At 41.8% G+C, this 25,297-nt stretch overlaps 1 protein-coding gene across 2 annotated transcripts in view; it reads right to left on the reverse strand.

Moving 5' to 3' along the window:
* The window catches only part of ADAMTS12 (ADAM metallopeptidase with thrombospondin type 1 motif 12), a 328,935-nt gene that overhangs the window by 9,188 nt on the left and 294,450 nt on the right, over positions 1-25,297 (reverse strand). Inside the window, exons 21-22 of one of the 2 annotated variants that reach the window (XM_038403775.2) lie at positions 24,783-24,956; positions 4,855-5,001 (exon numbers count right to left, since the gene is read on the reverse strand). In XM_038403775.2, the coding sequence (XP_038259703.1) occupies positions 4,855-5,001; positions 24,783-24,956 (321 nt within the window). The remainder of the gene's footprint in view (positions 1-4,854; positions 5,002-24,782; positions 24,957-25,297) is intronic. The other variant, XM_043514501.1, reaches the window with a different exon arrangement.

The raw sequence follows: 25,297 nt of genomic DNA on the forward strand, positions 1-25,297 counted from the left end.
GTGGAAAATTTTGACTCTTGGTTGAAAATGGAACACCCTAAAACTGAAGAGATTTTGATTCAGAGACATCAACACGGTGCCTCATGGGAGTTGTAGAGCAGATGCCTCATGCCCCCATTCTTCTCTATAGGCTAAGTTTCCCAGCCAGACTATGGCCAGGTCTACACTACAGACCTATATCAGTATAATTACTTCGCTCAGGAGTGTTAAAAATCCACATCCCTGAGCGACACAGTTATACCGACCTAACCTCCATACATAGCGCATGTAGACAGCGCTATGTCAACAGGAGAACTTCTCTCATCAACATAGCTATCACCTCTCTGAGAGGTGGATTAACTATGCTGACAGAAGAAGCTCTCCAATTGGCATAGGTGCATCTTCACTTAAGTGCTACAGTGTTTTAAGTGTAAACCTGCCCTACATCTCCCAAATTGCACTATGGACATGAACTTCCACAGGGACTCAACAACAAGGGGGATGGTGGTGCATCATGGGAGATGTAGTCTTGCTGGGGAACCTGAGTCCTAAAGGAGAATCCATGAGGGTCTGAACTACCACTCCCATGAGGCATGGCGGTGGCATTTCTCAGTCAATATCTTTGACTTTTAGCTAAAAGTTTTCAGTTTCAATTTTTTAATGAAACATCAACATTTTCAGAGGGGAAAAATAACCATTCTCCAACTAGCTATACTAAGCATAACTAAATCTACTGCGATCACACCACTATGGAAAGGCCTGGCCTTAAGATTTTGGAAAAGCTGAATGTGTGGCTTCTTTGAAGATATTTAGGCTGCCAGTATCTTTCTTCACTCCAGGACAACTCCAGCCCAACTGTTTCTCCTTATCCAGATGCCAATATAGAAAAATGTCTTCAAGATACAATTCTCCAAGTAACTGCGGTATAAAATAATCTACAAGTATTCATCCATCAAGGGGTTTTGTGTGCATTCTGGTCAATTTTAGAGATGTATCCCCCCTCTTCTCTTTGAATATATAGTAGCTAGCAAGATAAATCATAAATCTTGAAAATTACCACCTCATGTCTTTTCCCTAAAACTTACAGAGCTATAGAATGTCTGCCAAGGCTGTACAATTATTAAAAGTGGGATGTGTACCTCTATTCAGTTCTGCAAAGTATCCTCTTTCTAGTCTCTCTCTCTATCCATAAAGGATTTTGTTGTAATTAGTATTAAGTATATAAACGATGCCCTAGATATTCAGTGGCAACTTCCAAAATTTTTAAAATTGAAGTTTTTATTGAATTAAATAAAATTAAATTGAATAATACAGTCAGTACAGTAGCCCAGTGTTATTTTGATATTAAGTTCTGTTTATTTTATCCTGTTCCCCACATTTTCAGTATAACTCAGATGTCATCTTTACATTTTAGCATTAAACCACATTTAGATAAATAGGGCAGTTCATACTTCTCATCTATTGTTTCAGGTTGTCTGCAAACTCAGGAAGACAACATTGGTCTATTAAATTCAGGGTTTGTCTACCATTTAAACACTGGAGTGGTGGACTGGGAAAGGTTCTTCTCCTGGCCGAGGTAATCTACCTATCCAAGAGGTGGTAGCTAATTCTCCCATTGACTTGGTGCTGTCTACACTGGGGGTTAGGATGGTATAACTGTAGACCAGGCCTCAGTTATGTTCAGACATGGGGACTAGAAATATAGAAAATGAAAGCTGAGGTTCTGGATCCCAATTCTGCAGCCAGGGATGAATTTCTTGACAGTGAAGTCATGCAATATGTGAACAAAGTCTATATGCTGCAGAAAACACCCCCTCACTGAAAAGACAACCTACTTGGCATTCTCCATCTCTAAATTTTTATTAATGTATGAAGGTTTCTGTTTTATACAAAAATTAACTAGTCTTATGATAATCTTTTAAAATTTGTACCATCTTGAAGGAGCTCCAGAAGAAGTCTTTATATTAAAGTTAGGAAACATCACTTGAATTGCTAGAATCTTTCTAAATGGTAGAAGTTCGTAAGTAGTCCCCCATTCTTTATTGTTAGATTTCACTCCAGAAGTAAAAAGAAAAGGAGTACTTGTGGCACCTTAGAGACTAACAAATTTATTTGAGCATAAGATTTCGCGAGACTTCATGGATGAAGTGAGCTGTAACTCACGAAAGCTTATGCTCAAATAAATTTGTCAGTCTCTAAGGTGCCACAAGTACTCCTTTTCTTTTTGCGAATACAGACTAACACTGCTGCTACTCTGAAACTCCAGAAGTGCTATCCTACAACTAATCCTTATTCCAGTGTCTCACCTTATCTTATTTTAGGGTTTTTTTAGATGAAACCTTTTTATTTTGCTACACGTGATTTTTTTGTCAAATTCCCAATTACTAGAATTTGTTTTGATATATAATGTATAATGATATACAAGTAGTATATCCAGTATAGACCAGTATAATGTAAAACTAGATTGAAAAATTTAAGGCAATTTTTGCTTGACTGAGCTTGTAATGAACAGTTAAAAAAACCAAAGACACAGCAGTATTACTTTGTAAATCCTGCCATAAAAAGCTGAATTACTGTACATTTTGAAAACAAAACATTTATTTGATTGACTGCTTTGTATGATATCTTCTCCCGTACTAAGAATGCTGCATCTCAGCTTTGGAAGATTTATTTCATGGTTATGTAGCAGAAAACTTAAAGTGGAACAGAAACAGACCATACCATGGTTGACTTTAATAAACCAATTACTTTCTGTTACATGAATTTGATGCCTGGAACAATGTTAATGGAAAAACCTACCAATAAATAAGACTCATAGAATATTCACAAAAAGAAAAGGAGTACTTGTGGCACCTTAGAGACTAACAAATTTATTAGAGCATAAGCTTTCGTGAGCTACAGATGTAGCTCACGAAAGCTTATGCTCTAATAAATTTGTTAGTCTCTAAGGTGCCACAAGTACTCCTTTTCTTTTTGCGAATACAGACTAACACGGCTGCTACTCTGAAACATAGAATATTCAGGTTCCATTTTATGGCCGTCTGCTGAAAACTTAATGTATCATTTGCTTTTTTTCTCTTAGCTTCAATGAAACATCAGCTGGAGAATTGTATTGCACACTGCCTCTCATGGCTTGCCATTTACTATTGTAATTTATATTTAAGATTCTGTTTTTAACATTTTTTTAAAACAGTTGGTGGGATGTTTATGCAACATACCTTCTACTTTGAAAAATATTTGTAAAGTAGTATTAGGATATAAGAACATAGGAGAGAAAGGGTTATTGTGCATATGCCCCTTCTCCAGGATTGCACATATAATGTACATATATACGTACCTAATATTTGAGTCTTTATTATAGTTTCAGTCGATTTGCCTGGTACTAAAGTTAGATTTACTGGCCTGTAATTGCCAGGATTGCCTCTGGAGCCTTTAAAACAAAAAACTGCTTTATTAGCTATCCTCCAGTAATCTGGTAAAGGGGCTGATTTAAGAAATAGATTACTACCAGAGTTAGTTTCTGCAATTTCATATCTGAGTTCCTTCAGAGCTCTTGGGTGAATGCCATCTGGTCCTAGTGACTTATTACTATTTAATTTATCAATTTGTTCCAAAAACCTTCTCTATTGACACCTCACTCTGGGTCTGCTCCTTAGATTTGTGCCCTAAAAAGAGTGGCTTAGGTGTGGGGATCTCCTTCACATCCGCTGCAGTGAAGACTGAAGGACTGACATACTCACAAGAAGGGGTGAGCAGAGACTTATGGGAGAGAGCATATAAGGCTTTTAACTGTGTTTCCTAAAGATCTGTGAGTTGTGTATGCTTTGAGAATAAAAGTTACAATGGTATCAGAAACTCCTGTGCAAAGATCTGTACGCCTTATTTTATCTGCCGTATGGTCCCTGAGGAGTTAAATTATGAACCAGAGCATCCATGGATATGGTGCTCTGGGGGAGTATGCATATGCAACCGGAGAGACTTGGGAGGTGTGAGCCACTGGCCTACGGAGTTGGATGGAGGAGTCCCCATCCCAAGGAAAGGGGTTAGACAGGGTATACCAGTGGGCCCTGAGCTAGAAACAGTGATCCGATGATGCCTAGGCCCAGATGGCTTGGACACAAAGATTGGGTCCAATTACAACAGACTGGTGATTGTCCACCAAGGGGACTCAGCCAGGTCTGTAACAGAGTGTACTTTACACAAAGAAGCAGAACTCTTTTTTTCCTTTACTGCTTTGCTCTTCTCTTGAGACTACTTGAATCCATATCTAGATTTGCTGCTTCTACCACCCATGGAGCTTCCCTATACAGTTAACTTGCAGTTTTTGCCTACAGTGCTTTTAAAGCAAATATCACGTGGATGAGAATAGGCGGAAAATGATAAATCTTCAAACAGATACAATTACAGTATCACAACTGTGGTAAATTCACTGCAAAACACAACAACTAAAAATATAAATATATCTGCATGGTGAGCTGGCCTTTCAGGTGAGATACTGGGCAGTACCTTTTGAGAAGACTCTTGTTCTAGTTTTATCACTAACTGTGCACTAAGAACTGGCTTGCCATGTATACTGTATCTCACAAACACTGTGAATAATTATTAAAGGGCCCGACTCTGCTACCCTTGTTCTTATTGACTAGTTCCTTACTCCTTGAGCAGTACCACTGATTTTAACGTGAACAAGGATAGCAGATTTAGGCTTTAATTTATCAATAGATTCTTATTGATTCATTTTAACCAGATAACATTGGAGAATTGGAGTTAATTAGCCAAATCAGGTTCTGTGTCTGAAGCGGATGACTTTTTAGTTGTGGTGGTGTATATTTTACTATGCATTTCTCAAAAGCCAAAAAAACAAGGATTGAATCCTACCGAATTCCATGTCCCATTTATCCATCGAGTACAAGGCTGCCCATTGCAGCGTGCTGTGGAGTTAGGCTTTTTCGACCAGTCACAATAGTCCTCTTCTGGGCAGTAGACGTGTCTTTCTTGCAGACCACCGCCACATGTTCTCGAACACTAAAACAGCACACAAGAAAAGAGTAGAGCGAAAGCAATTTTGGGTGGTCAACAAAAATATAAACAGGCTGCAAAGGAAGCAGAGAACATATTTATTTGAGAAATGCATGATCATTGAACAGTTAGCAAGAAGCATTTATCTGAAATAATTTATGACATTATCAAGTATAGTTTAGCACATACATCAAGTCTGATGACTCAAAGTTGAAGATAACAACTGTATAATGTATTTATTTAATCTTTTATAATGACACGGATGGGAAGGGTCTGTTATTAATCTGGAGTAGGAGGCAGAATTTTATTAATAAATTCACTCCTAACATTCATAATGAAAGCAACATAATATTACTCAGATTTAGTGTAGGGACAATGATTCATGTCATAATGTCAGAAAGCAAGTCACGTTTCTGCAGGTTTAATCTGCAATATTAATGTAAGACTTTTGCTCACTGGGACAAATTTACAAGATGCAACCTCTCACTTTCATGAGGCTGCTTGGGGATATTGAAAATCCACACAGCACATACTAAACCTTTAACTACAAAAATGGCAATAAACAACCATCATACAGAAATATGGATTGAGGATATTTTTAAAACTTTCTTTCCAAACCTGTTTTAAAAAGTGATCATGGTTGTGGTTGAGACATCTTGAAATGCACCAAAGGATGGATACAAGGCTGGGAATATAATGGGCCAAAAATACTTTGGATAAAATTTTGTTTTTGGGCTTTCATGGAACTTCCCCTATCTGATGGTCGGCTTTCTGTAAAAGGAGCTGCTCTCTCCCTTTAGCATAAGCAGAATATCAGAGTTGAGGACCAACTTGCAGATCTGATATCAGAATGTTATCCTTAAATCACAATTTGGAGTGATGTGTCACAATATCCTCAGCGTGAAAAGAGCAGCCATGGACGAAGCAGAAGGTTTAATAGATTTATTACATAGGCTAATGTTGAAAACTTTTTGCCAACCCTTCCCTCCCCCAAAACAAAACAAAAACACACAACTTTGGTGATATAAATAAAATAGAAACTGTATTCAAACCACACATTGGATTTGGTTTTGCAAAAGTAAATCCAGCAAATGAGATTTTTACAACACTAAAACCAAACCTCTGCAGCTCCTCTCTTATTTTAGGCATGGATTTTCAACAGATCCTACAGCAGTTAGATACTCCATTTCAATATTGTTCTTAATGTTATTGTAGCCATGTAGGTCCCAGGATATTACAGAGAGATGGTAGATGAGGTAATGTCTTTTATTGGAGCAACTTCTCTTGGTGAAAGAGACAAGCTTTCAAAGAGTGTAAGCTTGAAAGCTTTTCTCTTTCACCAGCAGAAGTTGGTCAAATAAAATGATCACACCCACCTTGTCCCACTGAATTTCAATGGAATTTAGGGAAGTCCCATATGCATGTTTGAAAATCCCAGTGTTGAAGCTTAAAGGAAAATTCTAAACTGGTCATGGCAGAAAGACCAAACAGAATGGCAGGAGACGGTAACAAACAGAGTGAGTCTTGTTTCCTGGTCCCATATGGTACTCAAAACAAACCCTGTTGAGGCTTCTCTAAGACGATCTCTTCTGCTGTACATCGGGGTATGGAAATTTGGGGTATTCTGCATTGCATAGTACATGCAGGTCCACGTGACGCACACCAGCGCATCTATTCTCTCCATGCTCATGCTTGAGTGTTCACGCTGCATTGTTATGTCAGGCTCCTATCTGTGCCAACGTGTCCATACTGCACTATGTAGACGTGAGTCAGGTGCTGTGGCTTTTGGGGGTGTATCCCAGGGACCTTAGCAGCCTTGCTAGCAGTAGAGGCTCTAGGGCTTGCTTGGTTCATGATTTATTGAGGGAGAACATGTCTGTCCATCCCATAGCACTTGACCAGGAGTGCGCTTAGCCCACCAACACATCTAGCTAGGCCATTTTTTGGGTCTGCAGGCTCTCTGCAACTGGAGTCAGTAACATGGTATAAGACCTTTTCCTGGTCGTGCTTTCACTGCTATTTTGGGAATCAGGCAGAGCATCTGTGAAATGCTGGTGGACATTTTGGTGGCAGTATTTGGCCTATTAAAGGCACTGTCACAGTTCAGGACAACTGCACTTGTATTTCACATCAGTGGCACAGCAAGGACACCCACTTTTGACTTTCAGCTCCCTAGCTGTTGTCTCTCTGGAGTGGAGACATGCATCTCTCTCCTTTCTGACGAGGTTTCCCAGGCTAGACAGTTTTCTTGACTTCACTGTGCATTCCCAGCACAGACAAGTTACTCTAGGACACCTGCTTGCTCTCTTTTCAGAGACTGATAATAGTGTAATTGCTACAGATATAAAATACCACACAGATGTTTCTAAGCAAGCCGACTTTCTTTTTAAGATACAAAGCAGTACAGGGAAAACATATTAAAAACCTACACACATGCTAATAAGCTTACTAGCATTCATCCCATCTCTCACATGGTGTAGCCCATAAGCTTACTTTGCTAGCTATTATATCCTACTAATCCAGCCAGCCGTATCAAATAATATGTTTCTCTTTCTGAATTAATCCATTTCCTATATGATTCTTATATTTTATCAGTATTAATTCCTATGAAATTAGGATGTGTTGAGGCATGTGATATGTGTTTCCTAATAATTATATATAGAATAAGTTTTGCTGAAATGCAAGAAGCCTGCCTGCCTGCCTGTATCCAGCAAGATCAGCTAAATAGCTAAAAGTATGATTAGTTAAGAGTAAGTCAGCATAAAGGCGGACAACCTGTGGCACAAATGAAAATGGTCCCTGAACTTTGGGGAACCGAAGGGAGGAACTACATACAACATTGAACAGGTTTATCTGGCGTTTGCAACCGGTTGGTTACTGCAGGGCACACCACCAACCTGGAAGTCGCCAAAAAAGCCTACGTTGGAGTGAGATAATCCTTATTAATATGCAAAGAGTAAGTGTCATAATCCACTAATCTATAGGATAAGGGTACCCATAAATTTCTTAAGGTACGAAAACAAGATTTGGGTATAGTAGGTTGGGCCTGAATTACACAGTGTAGGGATCTTATAAAATACCATGTTTCATAGTAGCAGCCGTGTTAGTCTGTATTCGCAAAAAGAAAAGGAGTACTTGTGGCACCTTAGAGACTAACAAATTTATTAGAGCATAAGCTTTCGTGAGCTACAGCTCACTTCATCGGATGCATCCGATGAAGTGAGCTGTAGCTCACGAAAGCTTATGCTCTAATAAATTTGTTAGTCTCTAAGGTGCCACAAGTACTCCTTTTCTTTTTATAAAATACCATGTAAGAATATCTTAGGAAGCTTTTTCTTTTCTTTGTTCTCCTATATTCTATATTTTTTTATCTACCTATCATTCTATCTTCTATCATGCTATCAGCTCAGCTTGTGTAGTATAGTATAACTACTCAACATTCCTAACTATTGGGGAAGCCAGATCCATCGTGATATCGGGCATGCCAGGAGTAAGGCTGGTCCTTCACCTCCTATTACTGGGTCCTCAAGGAAGGGTGTGAGTATGTTAGGTTAAGGTACTTATAATATGAATGTTACCACCAGGAGTTTTGGAATTCTTTTACTGTTTTGCAGTCATAAGTTTCATAGCATTTATTATTCTTCTGTTAATCTCAATAAAGCTTTTATCAATTTGGCAGTGTCCTCAGTGTAAGTGTTTTTGCCAAGCACCCCAAGAGTCCTCTCCCAATATAGAATTCTCTGAGTTCTCGGACCCTGTACTCTGAATTGGACAAGAACTTATAAATCTTCTGGTCGGATGCGATCAGTGGCAAACCATAACAACTAACCCATAAAATAACCCATAACCCATAAAAGGTTGGCGAGCCAGCAAGAGTTTCAAGGTATGCATGGAAAACACTTATTTAAGGGGTTAAAAACACTTATTTAAGAAATTAAAAAGCAAAACTCTTTGCGACCTAGTCACTGGGCACAGTCTGGTAGCAGTTTCCTTTGTTAACCGATGAATTCTGGGGACCGATCCCAGAGAACTTATAATACTTCCTTTTTTTTCCCCTCTTGCAGCTTGTGAGTCAAATGATTTAACTGTTTCATGTCTGTTTGTCTGTTTTATATGGCCAAATATTGGGAGTAATCGTATTGCATGTGCGATAAGGGGTGGGGTTTTTTGCGTATTGATTAGGCAGTCGCATTGGGCCCAATGATCCATACTCATGGTGGCGTTGGAGTTGATTAATATTTTAAGGGCCGTGGTAGCTCACAACTTGTATGGTTCCAGTTACCCCCTTTGTAGTCCCCTCAGCTCCCCTGGGTTGCCCCCTTGAGCTGTCTCTGAGCAGTATTTGCCCCTCTGTTCAGTAGGTCCTGCCAGGACCTCTCAATCTGCTAATACATGTTGGTCATCAAGGGAAGGGAGGGATCCTACTCTCATCCTTTCTTTCTGGGACTTGTTTGAAGTATTGTTGGACTGGTCTGGGGTATATATATTTTTTATTACTATTATTAGTTTTGTAAGGCATCTTTAGATCTCTTAATTTAGATTTAAGATTTAGAGTTAAGTTATAGTGTTAAGTTTTTCTCCTTGTTATTTTAAAGGTTAAGTATATTCAGTGTAAAAAGCAAAAATGAGTGAGGGAAAGGCGGCAGAGCCTGTAGAGGCTACCTGGGATATAGCCTTAGAGATTTTTGTTAGATGATACATTAGGGAACATGGAGGTGGTTTGGAGCAACTGAAAGATAGGGAAGTTCTCTCCAAGCATAAAGAAAAGCAGTACTTGTGGCACCTTAGAGACTAACAAATTTATTAGAGCATAAGCTTTCGTGAGCTACAGCTCACTTCATCGGATGCCTATGAGAGTATCCAGTTTTGAGAGCTCATTCTTAATCTTTCCCTGTTTGCTGTAGAGGATGTTGATCAGGTGGTTCCGCAGTTTCTTTGAGAGTGTGTGGCACAAGCTGTCAGCATAGTCTGTGTGGTATGTAGATTGTAATGGATTTTTTATCTTCAGTCTTTTCGGTATGATGCCCATCTGTTTGCATTTGGAGAGGAAGATGATGTCTGTCTGTATCTGTACAAGTTTTTTCATGAAGTTGACAGATTTCCACTCTATACGGCTAAATTCAGTGCCTTGCATAATGACAGGTTTCAGAGTAGCAGTCGTGTTAGTCTGTATTCGCAAAAACATCCGATGAAGTGAGCTGTAGCTCACGAAAGCTTATGCTCTAATAAATTTGTTAGTCTCTAAGGTGCCACAAGTACTGCTTTTCTTTTTGCGAATACAGACTAACACGGCTGCTACTCTGAAACCTCTCCGAGCATAGTAACCTGTGAGGTTTCGTAAGTCGGGTGATTGAAACTGAAACTGAGAGAAAGAAAAGAAAAGATAGTGAAGTGAAAGGGATTGCAATGGAGTGTTTGTTGACAGCGTGTGGTCTTCTAGGATAGAGGTTAAATTTGAGAGAGGAGCTGCTCAGAAAGGCACATAAAGCTGTGAAGAAGGATAAGGAAATTCAGGAGTTAAAGGAACAGTTATGCACTGCTTCTGAAGAGCAGTTCTCTCTTTTCTGTAAAGGAAAAGAGTTGGAAACGAAGTTAGAACGAAGTGAGCATCATGCCCATGAGGTGTGTGAGGAAGTGTATGGGTGGCAGAAATGAGCAGCTGCCGGTTTAAAATCACTGGAAGGTTATAAACCGACCGTGGTCAGTTGTTGAACTTAAATACCTATGCCCTTTTAGAACCATTTCTCCATATGTTAGTGCTCACACACATATTTTCTCAATTTACACATAGAATGCCACTAACACTAGTGAAAGCTTTGGTAACAATCATATCTTTTTGCTCATGCCTTAATGCTAGAAAGTTAGAGGGCAGTTGTGATTCACTCCGAAAGGATAAGGCAAGGTGTATGGCGTCGAGCTATATGGGAGAGACACAGGAGCGCCTGAAACTGTAAGCACCTGAGTCCAGACAGAGATTGTAGATAAGAAGGAGCCCCCATGGATTATGGCAAAGGAGCTAGGAGAGACAGGAGATGAGTCAGCAGTGGTTTCTATTCCTATCGGGTTAGTGGAACCAACAGAAATTGATCAGCCCGTGGGGCCAGTAACAAGAAGGGGAGCAAGAGAGCTAGCTAGTGCAGAGATTGCTTCTGAAGCCGCTAACGCAGAGAAACAGCCTGGTGAGTTAGAAGAGGAAGGTAACAGTGAAGTAATGGGAGCCAGTGTGCCAGCAGAAAAGGGAAGTCCTCCGGCCATAGTGCTAAAGAACCAGACATTGTCATCCTAGAAAAGCAAGTGGATGTTGCAGAGGGAGAGAGAGAAGGAGATTCTGAGGAAAAGACTGTCTCAGCTCTTAGCAGAGCAGGAGAAGCACCTTTGGAGTTCAAATTGCCTAGAAAATGAGGTGTGCTGTATAAGAAGTGGTTCAGGTATCTAATACATGTGATACAATCATCACCAGGATTTAGGAGAGAGAGAGAGCAGCCTAGAGATGTAATTCCCCCACCTAATGTGGTAGCACCATCCAGTTCAGGAGGCTTTTCAGGATCCCCTGATGGAGGTGGTCTTTTGTCATGGCAACCAGGCCAGTTACTGGTACCGCCCAGGTTCCTGGAATATCTAGGAACTCCGACTCCAATAGCCCCGTGGTATGTGTTAATGTCACCATGTGTGCCAGTGGAAATTCAATCCATAACTTTCACTGGTATAAGGAATATGTCAGCACAGTATGAGAGTGCCCTCCATAGAAGTTATTCAGAATGCTAACTAACCATATATTTCCTAGGTTCGACTCAAGGGATATATATCTTATTGTTCTGATGAAGGAAGTACTGACTTGGATAGAAGAAGGCCCCCAGGTTTGGGGGGAGACACTTGAAATACTAAGTTTCAGAGTAGCAGCCGTGTTAGTCTGTATTCGCAAAAAGAAAAGGAGTACTTGTGGCACCTTAGAGACTAACAAATTTATTAGAGCATAAGCTTTTGTGAGCTACAGCTCACTTCATCGGATGCATTTGGCATCCGATGAAGTGAGCTGTAGCTCACGAAAGCTTATGCTCTAATAAATTTGTTAGTCTCTAAGGTGCCACAAGTACTCCTTTTCTTTTTGAAATACTAAGTATCTTCAGATACTTCAGATACTGATTCCAGTGGCCGCCCAAACTCTCCAGCTGTAAACTCCTGTCTGTCCCATAGCAGTGGTTATAGATATGAGAACTCTGGATTTGGTAGCTAAACAAGCAGGAATGATGGAGGATTCCTCTGTTGTAGTACAGGCACAGCATGTTCAGGAAACAGGACAAATATTCGGTTTGCCAAGTGATGATTGGGTTAAAATCTTACAGCTCACAATGAATTGAGCCTTATAGAGCACCTTGCTCCCGGAGTATAAGAAGGGTGAGAAGTCTTTTTCAGAGACAGTGCTGTGCTTGAACATAATCAGCATCCTGGACAAAAGCCTAATGAGTCTTCCCACCAATTTCATCTACGGTTAAGTCCAGCCTGGTGCAGTCACATGGAAGAAGACACAAATGAACCCCAGTATGTTAGCTTGTTGGTTAATAATTCTCTTCCCTACCTACAGAAAAGGGTTAACATGCCTATCCATGATTGGATTTTCCTGGATGAGGCCCTGGTTCTTCTAGCCAAGGCCCATACCCAGGGAAACCCTAAAGCAGGTTGGCATGGAGCCCCAGTTGCAACCCTACAAAAGCCACAGGCTACTCCCATAGTGAGGATTGAGGGTTCTATCGGGTCATCTCAAGGGCAGAACCAGACTAATCCTAGGTCCCCTCAATCTCAGTGCTGGGCCAATAATTTCAGTTCACCGAACAATCGACAAGGATATGTATTTGGGCCCCGAGGGGGCCTCGAGATCATGTTCCTTTTCTTGCAGGTGCTGCGCAGAACTCTTCTCATCCTCAGGGTTCTAGATTACCACCGCCTTATCAGGAGGAGGATCTCTCAGTGGTGTCAATGTTCAAGACAGTGCAGCAAATCCTGGAAACCCAACACCAGGATATCCGAGAACTCTGGACATGCCTAAATGAGTTGGTGTTGGGAGATCAACATCCAATCCTTTAAACCAACCAGTGGCCTCTGTGGACTCAACCCCTCCTCTTGAGGAGTTATAGAGTGTGTTTGGCTATTAACGTGTCCAGGTGGTACTCATCTGTTTCTGGCCTCTCTGCTGGAGTGACCATATCACGCTCCAGCATGACCACTAGCAGGCAACCCAACTCTTTCTTAGGTCTTACTCTGACAAAATGGGGTCAAACTCCCTCACAGCAAAAGGTGGAGGCAGTCCAAAAGTTGCTGATACCGGAGGACCTAACAGTGTTAAGATCCTTTTTGGGCTTAACTGGGTTCCACAGGGATTTCATTCCTAATTTTACTTCCACTGCAGGTTCCTTGTACCGACTGCTAAAGAAAGATGTTCAGTGGGAATGGACTGAACAACGCACAGAAGCAGTGCTCCCCCTGACACAGACCCTTGTCAAGGCTCCAGTGTTGATCACTCCAAATCCTGAGATACCTTATCACCTGAAGGTGGCAGTGAGTGTTAATGCATTAGCTGCTGTTGCTTCCCAAAAGAGGCATGGAAAATTCATATGCCTATGCCTCATGTTTAATGTCTCCAGTAAAACTTAAATACGACAACTGTGAGAAGTACTTGGTGGCCACTAGTTGGGCCATACAGCATTTTGCTTTCCTAATTGGCCTCAGCCCAATCATATTATACTCATTGCACACACCCCTTCAGTTTCTGCTATCTAATCAGGTTAAAGATGGACAGGTTTCCAACGCCTGCCTCGCCCTTTGAGCGTTATTGTTACAGGGGAATGATATCGCAGTAAAACCTGTTAGGATGCCATTTTTGCTGCCCACAGCCTTACTGTATCAAGGAGAGCCCCATGACTGTTCAGACACAAACAAACAGAGTCCAAAGGGAATGGTAGAAAGAGTCTTCTTCCTGCCTCTAATCCAAGAGATAGATTCCTTTAAAGGAAACCACTTCTTTGTGGATGGATCAAGCTGTCATGATCCTCAAGGGAATTCATGCACTGGCTTTGGGATTTATGTCATTCCTCCCAAAGGAGAGCCTTGGGAAAAAGCATACTCATGTACCCCACATTCAGCCCAATATGCTGAGTTAGCAGTGGTGGCTTGTGTACTGGAGTACTGTGTACAGGACTCCCTTAAAACCTTGTACCAGCGTATTGGTCTGTTTTCAGACTCCACTATATGATTAAGAATGAAAAGGCCGATAGACTAGCCAGAGAGGGAGCTCGATCAGGGGAACCTTGGAAAGAAAAGGACTTGGAACATTCCTTCATAACCCTTGGTTCAAAGTGTTTAATTGCTGCTGCCAAGGTGGTAGAGACTGACATTTCTGACTTAAAGGAGATGCAAGCATTAGACAAAAATATAGTGGAGATAATTTGAGAACTCTCCAAGACAGAAGGAGAATGGTCATCTATATTAAACCTTGTATATGGGAAATGCAAACAATATCTACAAGTGTACGATAAAATCCTCATGTATACGGGAGGCCTTTTTCCAGTGTGGGTGGTTCCAACCTCCCTAAGAAGGGAAATGATAACACATGGTCCATGATACTCTAACAGGGGGGACATCAGGGAGTAGACAAAACTGTCCAACGTCTCTTAACCGTGGATGGTGGCCTCTTCTTAAATTAGATGTACAACAGGACTGTAACAACTGTTTGACTTGTGCCCAAGTCAACCCAACTCCTTCCAAACGTAATGCACCATTACAATCTCGGGTGTATGAAAGTCCATGAATGGCTTTGCAGATTGATTTCATAGGCCCTCTACCGCGAACCCAAAGAGACAACCAATACCTCTTGGTGACTGTCGATCCTTTCTCTAAATGGGTGGTGGCCTTTCCTTTGAAGACCAGTACTGCAAAGGCCACAGCCAAGGTCCTGGTTGAACAAGTCTTCTCTCACTGGGGGATCCCTGCGAAAGTGGAATCAGACCAGGGATCACATTTCACAGGGCAGTTCTTCAAAGACTGTCTTAAACTAATGGAAGTCCCGCAGAGACTACACATCCCATATAGGCCACAGTCCTCTGGGATGGTGGAACATACATATCAGACCATAAAGGTAATGTTGAGGAAACTGGTGGATGCCAATAGATGCAGCTGGGATTCCCTCATGCCTCTAATTCTCATGGCACTAAGGGCAACTCCTGCTGCATCGACTGATAAGACACCCTTTGAAGTAATGACAGGCCGAAGTATAAGGTTGCCAGAACACCTAATTCGGCACGCAAGTGGTACTCAGTTGGAGGGAATCAAAATGGACACCTATCTGCAAAATCTGCAGGCACATTTAAAACATCCATCTTCAGGTAGCCACTAAATTGGGGAAATCAAAACGTAAGGCTAAGGCCTACTTTGATAAAACCCAAAAAGAAAATATTTGGAAGGTTGTGATCTAGTAATGCTGTTATCCTACAAAGCACCAGAGCACAGACTGTGTAATTGGTGGATCGGACCTTTCTGAATCATCGATAAACTCAGTTCAGCAGTGTATAAGATTAAAGTAACAGGAGGCAAGCATACTAAAGATAAAATCTACCATGCTAACCAGTTAAAACTGTAATGATCATCCAGGTCCCAGGAGCAGCTTGCTTCCCAGGAGCTAGCCGAATTGTTTCCTGAAAACCCACCATAGTTGGAGTTCAAAGGATTGCAGTCATGAAATGGACATTGAGATTTCTGATCTGCTACTCCTTCATCTTTGCCCAAGGGTAGGACTAAGCCAAAATCAAGACTTTGGGACTAGACTCCTGCATCAAGTATGCCAAGCTGCCCAGGACCATAATACCCAACGCCGACGCCACACTCAGGTGTTTGAACATTCAAAATATATTGCCCTGCCAAAGGAGACTGAACAAATCATCATCACCAATCAAGGCAATGAACTTACTTTGAAGCTATATGCCAATTTGCTGGCAAATGGCTCTACGGATTCATTCCCATATCTTGTAAACATCTTAAGTGTTAATGCGATGGTGAATATTATTTGGGGTTGGAAAGAGGAGACCAAGGCTAAATCTTCACCTTCACATGATTCAAAGTCAGAAGAATATGAGGTAATCATAAGTTGGCAATACACACAAAATCAGGGAAAACTGATTAAAGCAATAAAACGGCGGACCAAACTATCCGCCTGGACTAATGACGCTCATAATAATGATCAGCAAAAGAACCAATCATTACGAAAGGAAATTATTTGCTCTGCAGATGGGGACTATGTCATTAACACAATCACTGAGGCATTGCAATCCCTAGAATTGGGAAGAATCCCCAAACTAATCAAAAAGATAAGCAATTATGTAATTGATATTGCCCTAAATGTTTTCAAAGGCCTGAAGGAGAGATCTGTATGTTTGAATGCATGTCCGCATGTATCCATTGGAATTATGAGACAAAGGAGGTCTGTGACATCACATCCCAACAGAGACAGTTGTTTATTTTCTCAAAATTGTGTTTAGCATGATCCTTGTATGTTTCATTCACAGCCTCTTTACCTGTGTTTAACTCAGACAAGGGTGTATAAGCAGTTGGCTGCAGTACAGTCCATAGGTCACCTCGAAGACTGCATCTACCAGGAACGTGTCAATGTGCCTCCCTTGGTAGTCTATCACACTCTAACCCAAACATGGAAAGTTCCGCAGATGGCCTGTTGCTCTAAAAAGGGACCTCAGAATATATGCAGATGTAATGTGTTTGAGGCAAATACCATCTTGTGTGGACTGCAGGGAGAGCTCCAGAATCAATCATCGTTAGAGTGTATGGTCCAACTGACCAGATGGAAGATTCCTACGGAGAGGATGACCTATGCTGGAAATAGCCAATTTTGCATATTAACCAACCAGGAAAGGTTCCTATATGGTTCCTTGGAATGTCAGGTCACAGATCCAAACTTCTGTTTTATTCCTAAGCAGTTTACCTCAATTGGAAATCAAGTGATTTCCCCTACTCCTGCCTTTGAAAATACAACTGTTCTATGTGATCCCTTCTATCAGGATTTGACTATCCAATATACCTCAACATTTTTAGTACATATTCCCCCCTCTGGGACTACAATTAAAACAATTGGTATCCCAAAAGGAAACCCACCTTATCCAAATTACAAATGACGTGGATAAGGTTAAACAAGCAATTGTCCAGTTATTAGCTGAGGAAGGCCAAGAAGTAGATTCTCCCTGGGAGGAAATTGGATTAAAGGGATGGATTATTATCCAAGGTATTGCAACCGGAATTGTTTTCATCACTTTAGGATGTATGCAGTGTAAACTCAATAAGTTACAAAGGCAAACATCTCTGGTACAACCAACTGAATATGCCTCTATAATGCCCATGATAGAGATATATCAAGAAATAAAAGCCTATTCCCACACATGAACTATCTGTCCCTTTGTCAGTGTGATGGGTTTTTTTAGTAATCACCCCATCAAAAGGGGGATTTGTAGCCCATAAGATTACTTTGCTAGCTATTATATCCTACTAATCCAGCCAGCCGTATCAAGTAGTCATGCACCAGGAACTGCGTTGCCAATCTCTCCTCATGCTGGGCTGACTCCCTTTCTTTCTAGCCTCTTGTCTTTCTTCTCTGTCTGATAAACAAGCTGTTCATCAGTCTTGGCCAAAATGTCCTGCATCATTTCATCCCCCACTCTCTTCTAGCTTGCATGGCAGTTGATAGTCTGCTCCCCCAGGGTCCTGGTTCCATGTTTCTGTCCAGCAGACAAGGAAGGGTCTGCCAAGGAAACTGAAAGAGCAGACTGTCTGATCATTTGAGTGGGGTGGGGGTAGGAGGGAGAAAGATTTCTACCCTTCTCCAGAGGCTGCATCCCTTCAAGGTCAAAGAATGATAATTTCTATCATTCAATTATGTTTTATTCACACAAAATTCACTGTTCAGAAGTTCTTGCAACCTATGCTTCAAGCCAACACACATTATGGTAAAAGTCACAAACCCAAATCAATTACAACGATTTATAAATCCCCACAATTTTCCCTCAAGCAGGTAGTTCCTATGAAGGGTCCTATTGCTAGCTATGGTTTTACAAACTTTGCAGTCAGGTCAAGCTCTGGAGGTCATTGTTATCTTGGAAGTGCCTGAGTGGAGATGAGAATGGAAGCTAGTGAATAGGGGTCAGCTAATGGTAGTTTGAAAGAGAGAAAGGGAAGAAGGAGCAGCACTAATTCTTAGGGTGAGTCAGTTTAATTTACGTTTCAGAGTTAGCCTGTATCCATAAAAAGAAAAAGAAGTACTTGTGGCACCTTAGAGACTAACAAGTTTATTAGAGCATAAGCTTTTGCGAGCTACAGCTCACTTCATCGGATGCATCCGATGAAGTGAGCTGTAGCTTATGAAAGCTTATGCTCTAATAAATGTGTTGGTCTCTAAGGTGCCACACGTACTCCTTTTCTTTTTTCAGTTTAATTTAGTTTTTCTTTTGGCTTGTTTAAATTTTACAGTGTGGTCTGTTGGGAATTGTGTGTTTGGGGACTGTGTGGGAGTGTGGGATCAGAGGCCTACTAGCTATTAGCTGAGTGTGCACTAGCAAGGTCTAGTCCTTTGATCCTTGATCATTCTTGATCACTGCGTTGAGCTAGGAGCAAAAGCCTTATAAACCTGATGCTAAGTGACCAAGGGACGCTAGGAAACAGGGGAGTTTGAGAAGGAGTTTGTAGGAGGGAAAAAGAATAAGATCAACATGGTTCAGAAAATTTGCATCGCCAGTGCCAACACTGCTCCTAACTCCTCCACCTGTACCTGTGTGCAGACAGAGAACCCAACCATGGATGCCTGTACCCAGGTCCTGGTGCGGATTTGCAGAGACTGTGGCCTGCATTTCCCAGTCATAGAAAGCCAGGTTAGGGAGACCATCCAGTGTGAGAGGTGCCTACAGATAAATCTCTCAGGAAGCAGGTGGGAGAGCTATAGGAGGAGGTGGCTAGGCTGAGAAGGATCCAAAAAGCCATGTACCACCTGCAAGAGGAAACAAAGGGCGGTGGTGGTTGATGACATGACTCTCTTCTAAGGGGGATGGAAGCATCCATCTGCCAACCTGACCAGGCATCCCGGGAGGTGGGTTGCCTGCCAGGGGCCAGTATCCGGGACATTACAGAGAACTGCAGAGGATCATCTGGCCCTCTGATTACTATCCCATGCTGCTCATCCAAGTGGGCACGAGTGATGCTGCAAGATATGACCCTGAGCAGATCAGAAATGACTGCAGGGCTCTGGCAGTGAGGATGAAGGAGTTGAGGATACAGGTTGTGTTCTCATCGATCCTTCCCCATCAAGGGTAGGGGCCCGGGCAGAGAGAGACATCCTGGAGATGAATGAAAGGCTGCATGAATGGTACCACCAGGAGGGCTTCAGCTTCTTCAGCAATGGGATGCTGTTCTGAGAAGAACCGCTGAGCAGACCTGGGGTCCATATATGAAAAAAGGGGAGGAGTATCTTTGGATACAGACTAACCTAGTGAGGTGGCTTTAAACTAGGTTTGATGGGATCAGGAGACAAAATCCCACAGGTGAGTCCAGAACATGGAGACCTGGATGGAGGGTTGAAATCTAGGAGGAATATGGGCAATAATAGCAGAGACACAGAACAACAAGAGGGAATATAGATGGGAACTCTAATGAGCATCTTAGATGTCTGTATATTAATGTAAGAAGTATGGGGAATAAACAGAAAGAACTAAAAATACCAGTGAATAATCACAATGATGAAATCATTGGCGTGACAGAAACTTCATATAGTTCATATGACTGAAATATTGATATAGAAAAGTATAGCTTGTTCAGGAAGGGGAGGCCAGGGGAAAAGGGAGAAGATGATGTCTTTGATATCAAACATATATACACTTGCACTAAGGTTGAGATAGAAGAGAGAGGCAGATCTGTTGAAAGTCTCTGGGTAGGGATACAAGGGGTAAAGAACAAAGGTGATATCATGGTAGGACTTTACTACAGACCACCTAACCAGGAAGAAGATATGGATGAGGCTTTTTAAAAACAACTAACAAAATCATTGAAAACACCGGACTTGATGCTGATGGGGGACTTCAACTACCCAGATATTTGTTGGGAAAATAACACAGCAGGGCACAGATTATCCAACAAGTTCTTGGAATGCATTGGAGACAACTTTGTGTAACAGAAGGTGGAGAAAGTGACTAGGGGAGACGCTGTTTTAGATTTGATTCTGACAAACAGGAACTGGTTGAGAATTTGAAAGTGGAAGGCAGAAGTGGGTGAAACTAATCATGAGATGATAGCGCTCATGATTCTAAGGAATGGTAGCAGGGAAAGCAGCAGAATAAAGACAAGGGACTTCAAGAAGGCAGACTTTAGAAGACTAAGAGAATTAGTAGGTAAAATCCCAAGGGAAGCAAGTCAAAGGGAAAAAAGAGTTCATGAGAGCTGGCAGTTTAAGGAGATGTTATTAAGGTCACCAGAGCAAACTATCCCAATGCATAGGAAAGATAGGAAGTATGGTAAGAGACCATCATGGCTTAACCAGGAGATCTTCAGTGACCTAAAACTGAGAAAAATAGTCATACAAATAGTGAAAATTAAGTCAAATTATGAAGTATTAATATATAAAGAACAAAAAAACCCACAAGCATGCAGGGACAAAATTAGAAAGGCTACGGCCCATCATGAGGTTAAACTAGCTAGGGATATAAAAGGTAACAAGAAAACATTTTACAAATACATTAGAAGTAAGAGAAAGACCAAGGACAGAATAGGCCCATTACTCAATAAAGAGGGAAAGACAATAATAGAAAATGCAGCCATGTCTGAAGTGTTAAATGCCTTTTTTGTTTCAGTTTTCACCAGAAAGGTTAGCTGTGATCAGATGGCTAACATAGTGAACATCGGTATAAATGGGGTAGGCTCTGAGGCTAGACTAGGGAAAGAACAAGTTAAGAATTATTTAGACAAGTTAGATATCTTCAAGTTGTCAGGGCCTGGTGAAATACATTCTAGAATAGTACAGGAACTGGCTGAAGAAATCTCTGAGAATTCATGGAGGATGAAAGAGATCCCAGAGGACTGAAAAGGACAAATATAGTACTGATCGATAATAAGGGGAATAAGGATGACCCAGGGAACTATAGATCAGTCAGCTTAACTTTGGTACCCAAAAAGATAAAGAGCAAATAAATAAAAAAATCAATTTGTAGGCACCTAGCAGTTAATAGGTTTATAAGTAACAGTCAACATGGATTTGTCAATAACAAATCATGAGACAAGGTGGGTGAGGTGCGATGTGAAGGTGATTTTTTAGCATCTGGTGAATGACCAACACATTTATGAATGGAGGGGGCACCTGAGCTGCAGAAGGAGCCCTCCAGAATTTAACTAGCTGTCTGGAATTCCTATTCTTTGAGAAGTTCACATGCATCACCAGCCAGAAATGGGTGAAAAGGAAAAAAAAATCGAAAGACTGATTCAGGATGAAGACACATTATAGCTTCCTTACAAGCATCCTGCATTCCTGCACTGGGACCAAGTACATCCATCACTAGCATTTGGAGTGTACTAAATACTTCCTCCACTACCATTTGGGCTAACAATACAGGTGGCCAGGGACGCTTCTACTGAGGCTGATGGATTGATGTGGCTGAGTTATAAACTGTGCTGTACTTGAAGGAAAAGGAATGTAAGCTCCACAAAAGTTTCATACCCCAGCCATCTTTCTAACAGTAAGCATGTACCTAGTAAAACATTAATGCTAATTGCTTAACTTTTTATTCCATTTCCGTTTTGAATCGCACATGGTGCTGAGGAGCCGAGGCACTAGAGAAATGGCGCAGCTTATGCCCCCAGTGGGAGCACACTACAATGCCCTGCTTGGAATAAATAATTTTATAGAGAGTAATCCTGAAGTCCCTCCCACTCTTAATATTAATAACATAAAATGGCAACCGAGACATACCAACCTCCAGCTCCAGAGCTTGTTGCACTACTGCTTCAACTATGGGTTGTTCCCCTGAGCTATCCCCAAACAGGTCCTCCGAATAGGGACCCAGGATGTGATGTAGCTGCTCCAGCAGTGTAGTCTGATCTGGGAATGGCCTCAGCAGCAGGATTACTTTAGGGTTTTGGTCTGGCAGCTGCAGGCTCTCCTCCGGTGCTGCCTGTGCTTCTGGGGTTATAAGCATGTCATTCCCGCTCAGTAGATTGTCATGCACCACTGGAGGCTGTGTGCTTGGCATGGTTCTCAGCACCTGATCAAATTCCTCACAGAGGAGGCAAGTAGACAGGGAGTTCCCTAGGTGAGGTTCTCATCCTTGGTTTGATAGGCAGTCTTGAGATGCTTGACCTGCTCCTGGCATTGATTGGTGGCCAGGTGAATCCCCAATGCTACCAGTCTCTCAGGGTATGTCCATACTGCACATTAAACCTGGGCTCTGACTCAAGTTTGAGCCCAAGTCCAATTTCCAGCCACACAAAGATCAGTCTGATTCATGTGAGCAAGTACTCTGGAGCCAGGTCGTAGGTTCCTGCTCGGGGGTGGGTCATAGCCAGAGTCCCATTATGACTCGGGTCCAAACCCTGCCATTTTGCAGTATGGATGCAGGTCAAACCACAGATCCGAGTCAGAAGGTCTGTGTAATGCAGTATGGACGAACTAGCATGGCTGCAAGACCCGAGTGCAGCAATGGTAAATCCATGTTTACAATGCAGTGTAGACACCCAAGCACATGCTTGTAAACTGAGTCCACAAGCCAAGTTCTACAGACAGAGGCTAACTGTAGACAGACCCTTGCAGATTCTTGCATACATATGCTCATTTCTTGTGCACTTCCGCAAATCATAGGTCTTGCTCTCCTCACACCACAGATTTACCAGAATCCCGCTGTGTTCCTCTGCCAGCTAGCAGCATGCTGGATGTGGAGCTTCTTCTTAGTGAAGGCCATCGCTAACACAAGATAGAGTTAACTACATTTCCAGTTGAGCAGTCCATGTGGAAAGGAAAGGTTAAATACCAAACAGCTGTATTAGAGCCAGGAGGGTGCTTCCCATTCCTGGGAACAGAGTAGGAAGTTTGGGTATAGAAGGGCTAGGTCACACAAGTCTAAGGAATTATGGGATAACATTGGCAGACTCTCCAAACATAAGCCTAAAAAAAAAGGAGTACTTGTGGCACCTTAGAGACTAACAAATTTATTTGAGCATAAGCTTTCGTGAGCTACAGCTCACTTCATTGGATGCATTTGGTGGAAAATACAGTGGGGAGATTTATATACACACACTGAGAACATGAAACAATAGGTTTTATCATACACACTGTAAGGAGAGTGATCACTTAAGATGAGCTATTACCAGCAGGAAGGAGGGGGGAAGGAGGAAAACCTTTTGTGGTGATAATCAAGGTGGGCCATTTCCAGCAGTTAACAAGAACATCTGAGGAACAGTGGGGGGTGGGGTGGGGGGAGAAATAACATGGGGAAATAGGCCGGTCCTTGCTTACAGACAGCCCACCAACCTGAAGCAAATACTCATCAGCAACCACACATCACACAACAAAACCATTAACCCAGGAACCTATCCTTGCAACAAAGCCCATTGCCTACTCTGTCCACATACCTATTCAGGGGACACCATCATAGGGCCTAATCACATCAGCCACACTATCAGAGGCTCGTTCACCTGCGCATCTACCAATGTGATATATGCCATCATGTGCCAGCAATGCCCCTCTGTCATGTACATTGGTCAAACTGGACAGTCTCTATGTAAAAGAATAAATGGACACAAATCAGACGTCAAGAATTACAACATTCAAAAACCAGTCAGAGAACACTTCAATCTCTCCGGTCACACGATTACAGACCTGAGAGTGGCTATCCTTCAACAAAAAAACTTCAAAAACAGACTCCAACGAGACACTGCTGAATTGGAATTAATTTGCAAACTGGATACAATTAATTTAGGCTTGAATAGAGACTGGGAGTGGATGAGTCATTACATAAAGTAGAACTATTTCCCCATGTTATTTCTCCCCGCACCCCACCCCCCACTGTTCCTCAGACGTTCTTGTTAACTGCTGGAAATGGCCCACCTTGATCACAAAAGGTTTTCCTCCTTCCCCCCCTCCTTCCTACTGGTAATAGTTCATCTTAAGTGATCACTCTCCTTACAGTGTGTGTGATAAAACCCATTGTTTCATGTTCTCTTTGTGTGTATATAAATCTCTAAGATGCCACAAGTACTCCTTTTCTTTTTTGCGAATACAGACTAACATTGCTGCTACTCTCAAACATAAGCCTGGCATCCTGGACTTCCACTACATCCAGGCTGCAAAATGAGTTGGTTTGGATCAGTGCCAGAGCGGGACATGGGCTCAGACCCATACCCCTGGATGTGTCTACAGGCCTGCATCCTGAGAGGTTTCTGATGTGTGTCAAAAGGCCTTGTGTGTGGGGGGGGAGGCGGGGGGTTCTGTTAAACCTGAATCTGAGCCAGGGTTTAATATGCAGTGTAAACATACAATATATACCCAGATCCTGTAAGGGTATGCCGCTTTATGAGCATCTCAAATGTGGTTTACATTTATTATAAGTGATCTGAGATCATAAGCAGAAGCTGCAGATCCTGTGATTAGATAATAGCTGCATCTCGTCCTTTGAGAGTAAATTCACATAATAGCATAAGCAATAATAGTCACTTTAATAATTGACAGTTATTGGCTCACTCTAATTGCTTGTTTTATAGGTCAATACCTCATTCCAAGGCTCCACACGCCATTCCAAGCAGGGCTCTGTATTACAGCTAATGCTCAGTTGTGGTTTATGTTCTAATAATTGGCAGTGAAAAGGCCGTAGAATTCGCTTATCACGAACATCAGTACAGTGAACATCACGGGTCCTGAAACCACCACCACAGTTTGTAGAGCACTGTGCACAGAACAGAAAAAAGCACATCTTTAAACCACAGACCTCTGACAGGCTAACATTTCCACATTCAGGGGGATGAATGCAAATGTTTACCTCATGAAACATGACTGGAATTTCCTGTTCTTCTTAGGAGCAATGTATCATTAGGATGAAAAACTGTTTCTCATTGCAGCAGATCTGAATGTGCCAAAATTATTTCCCTACCATCACTGGAATGTTTGAAACATCCACCAGTAATACAAATGCCTTGTTAATTAATAAGCCCTGATAGTTGGTTCCAAAAAGTCTCATAATAAGAGAGTAATAATACATCATAAAAACCATCCCCACAATTAAACATG

Source organism: Dermochelys coriacea, chromosome 5, assembly GCF_009764565.3.
Source record: "Dermochelys coriacea isolate rDerCor1 chromosome 5, rDerCor1.pri.v4, whole genome shotgun sequence".
Classification (NCBI taxonomy): Eukaryota; Metazoa; Chordata; order Testudines; family Dermochelyidae; genus Dermochelys; species Dermochelys coriacea.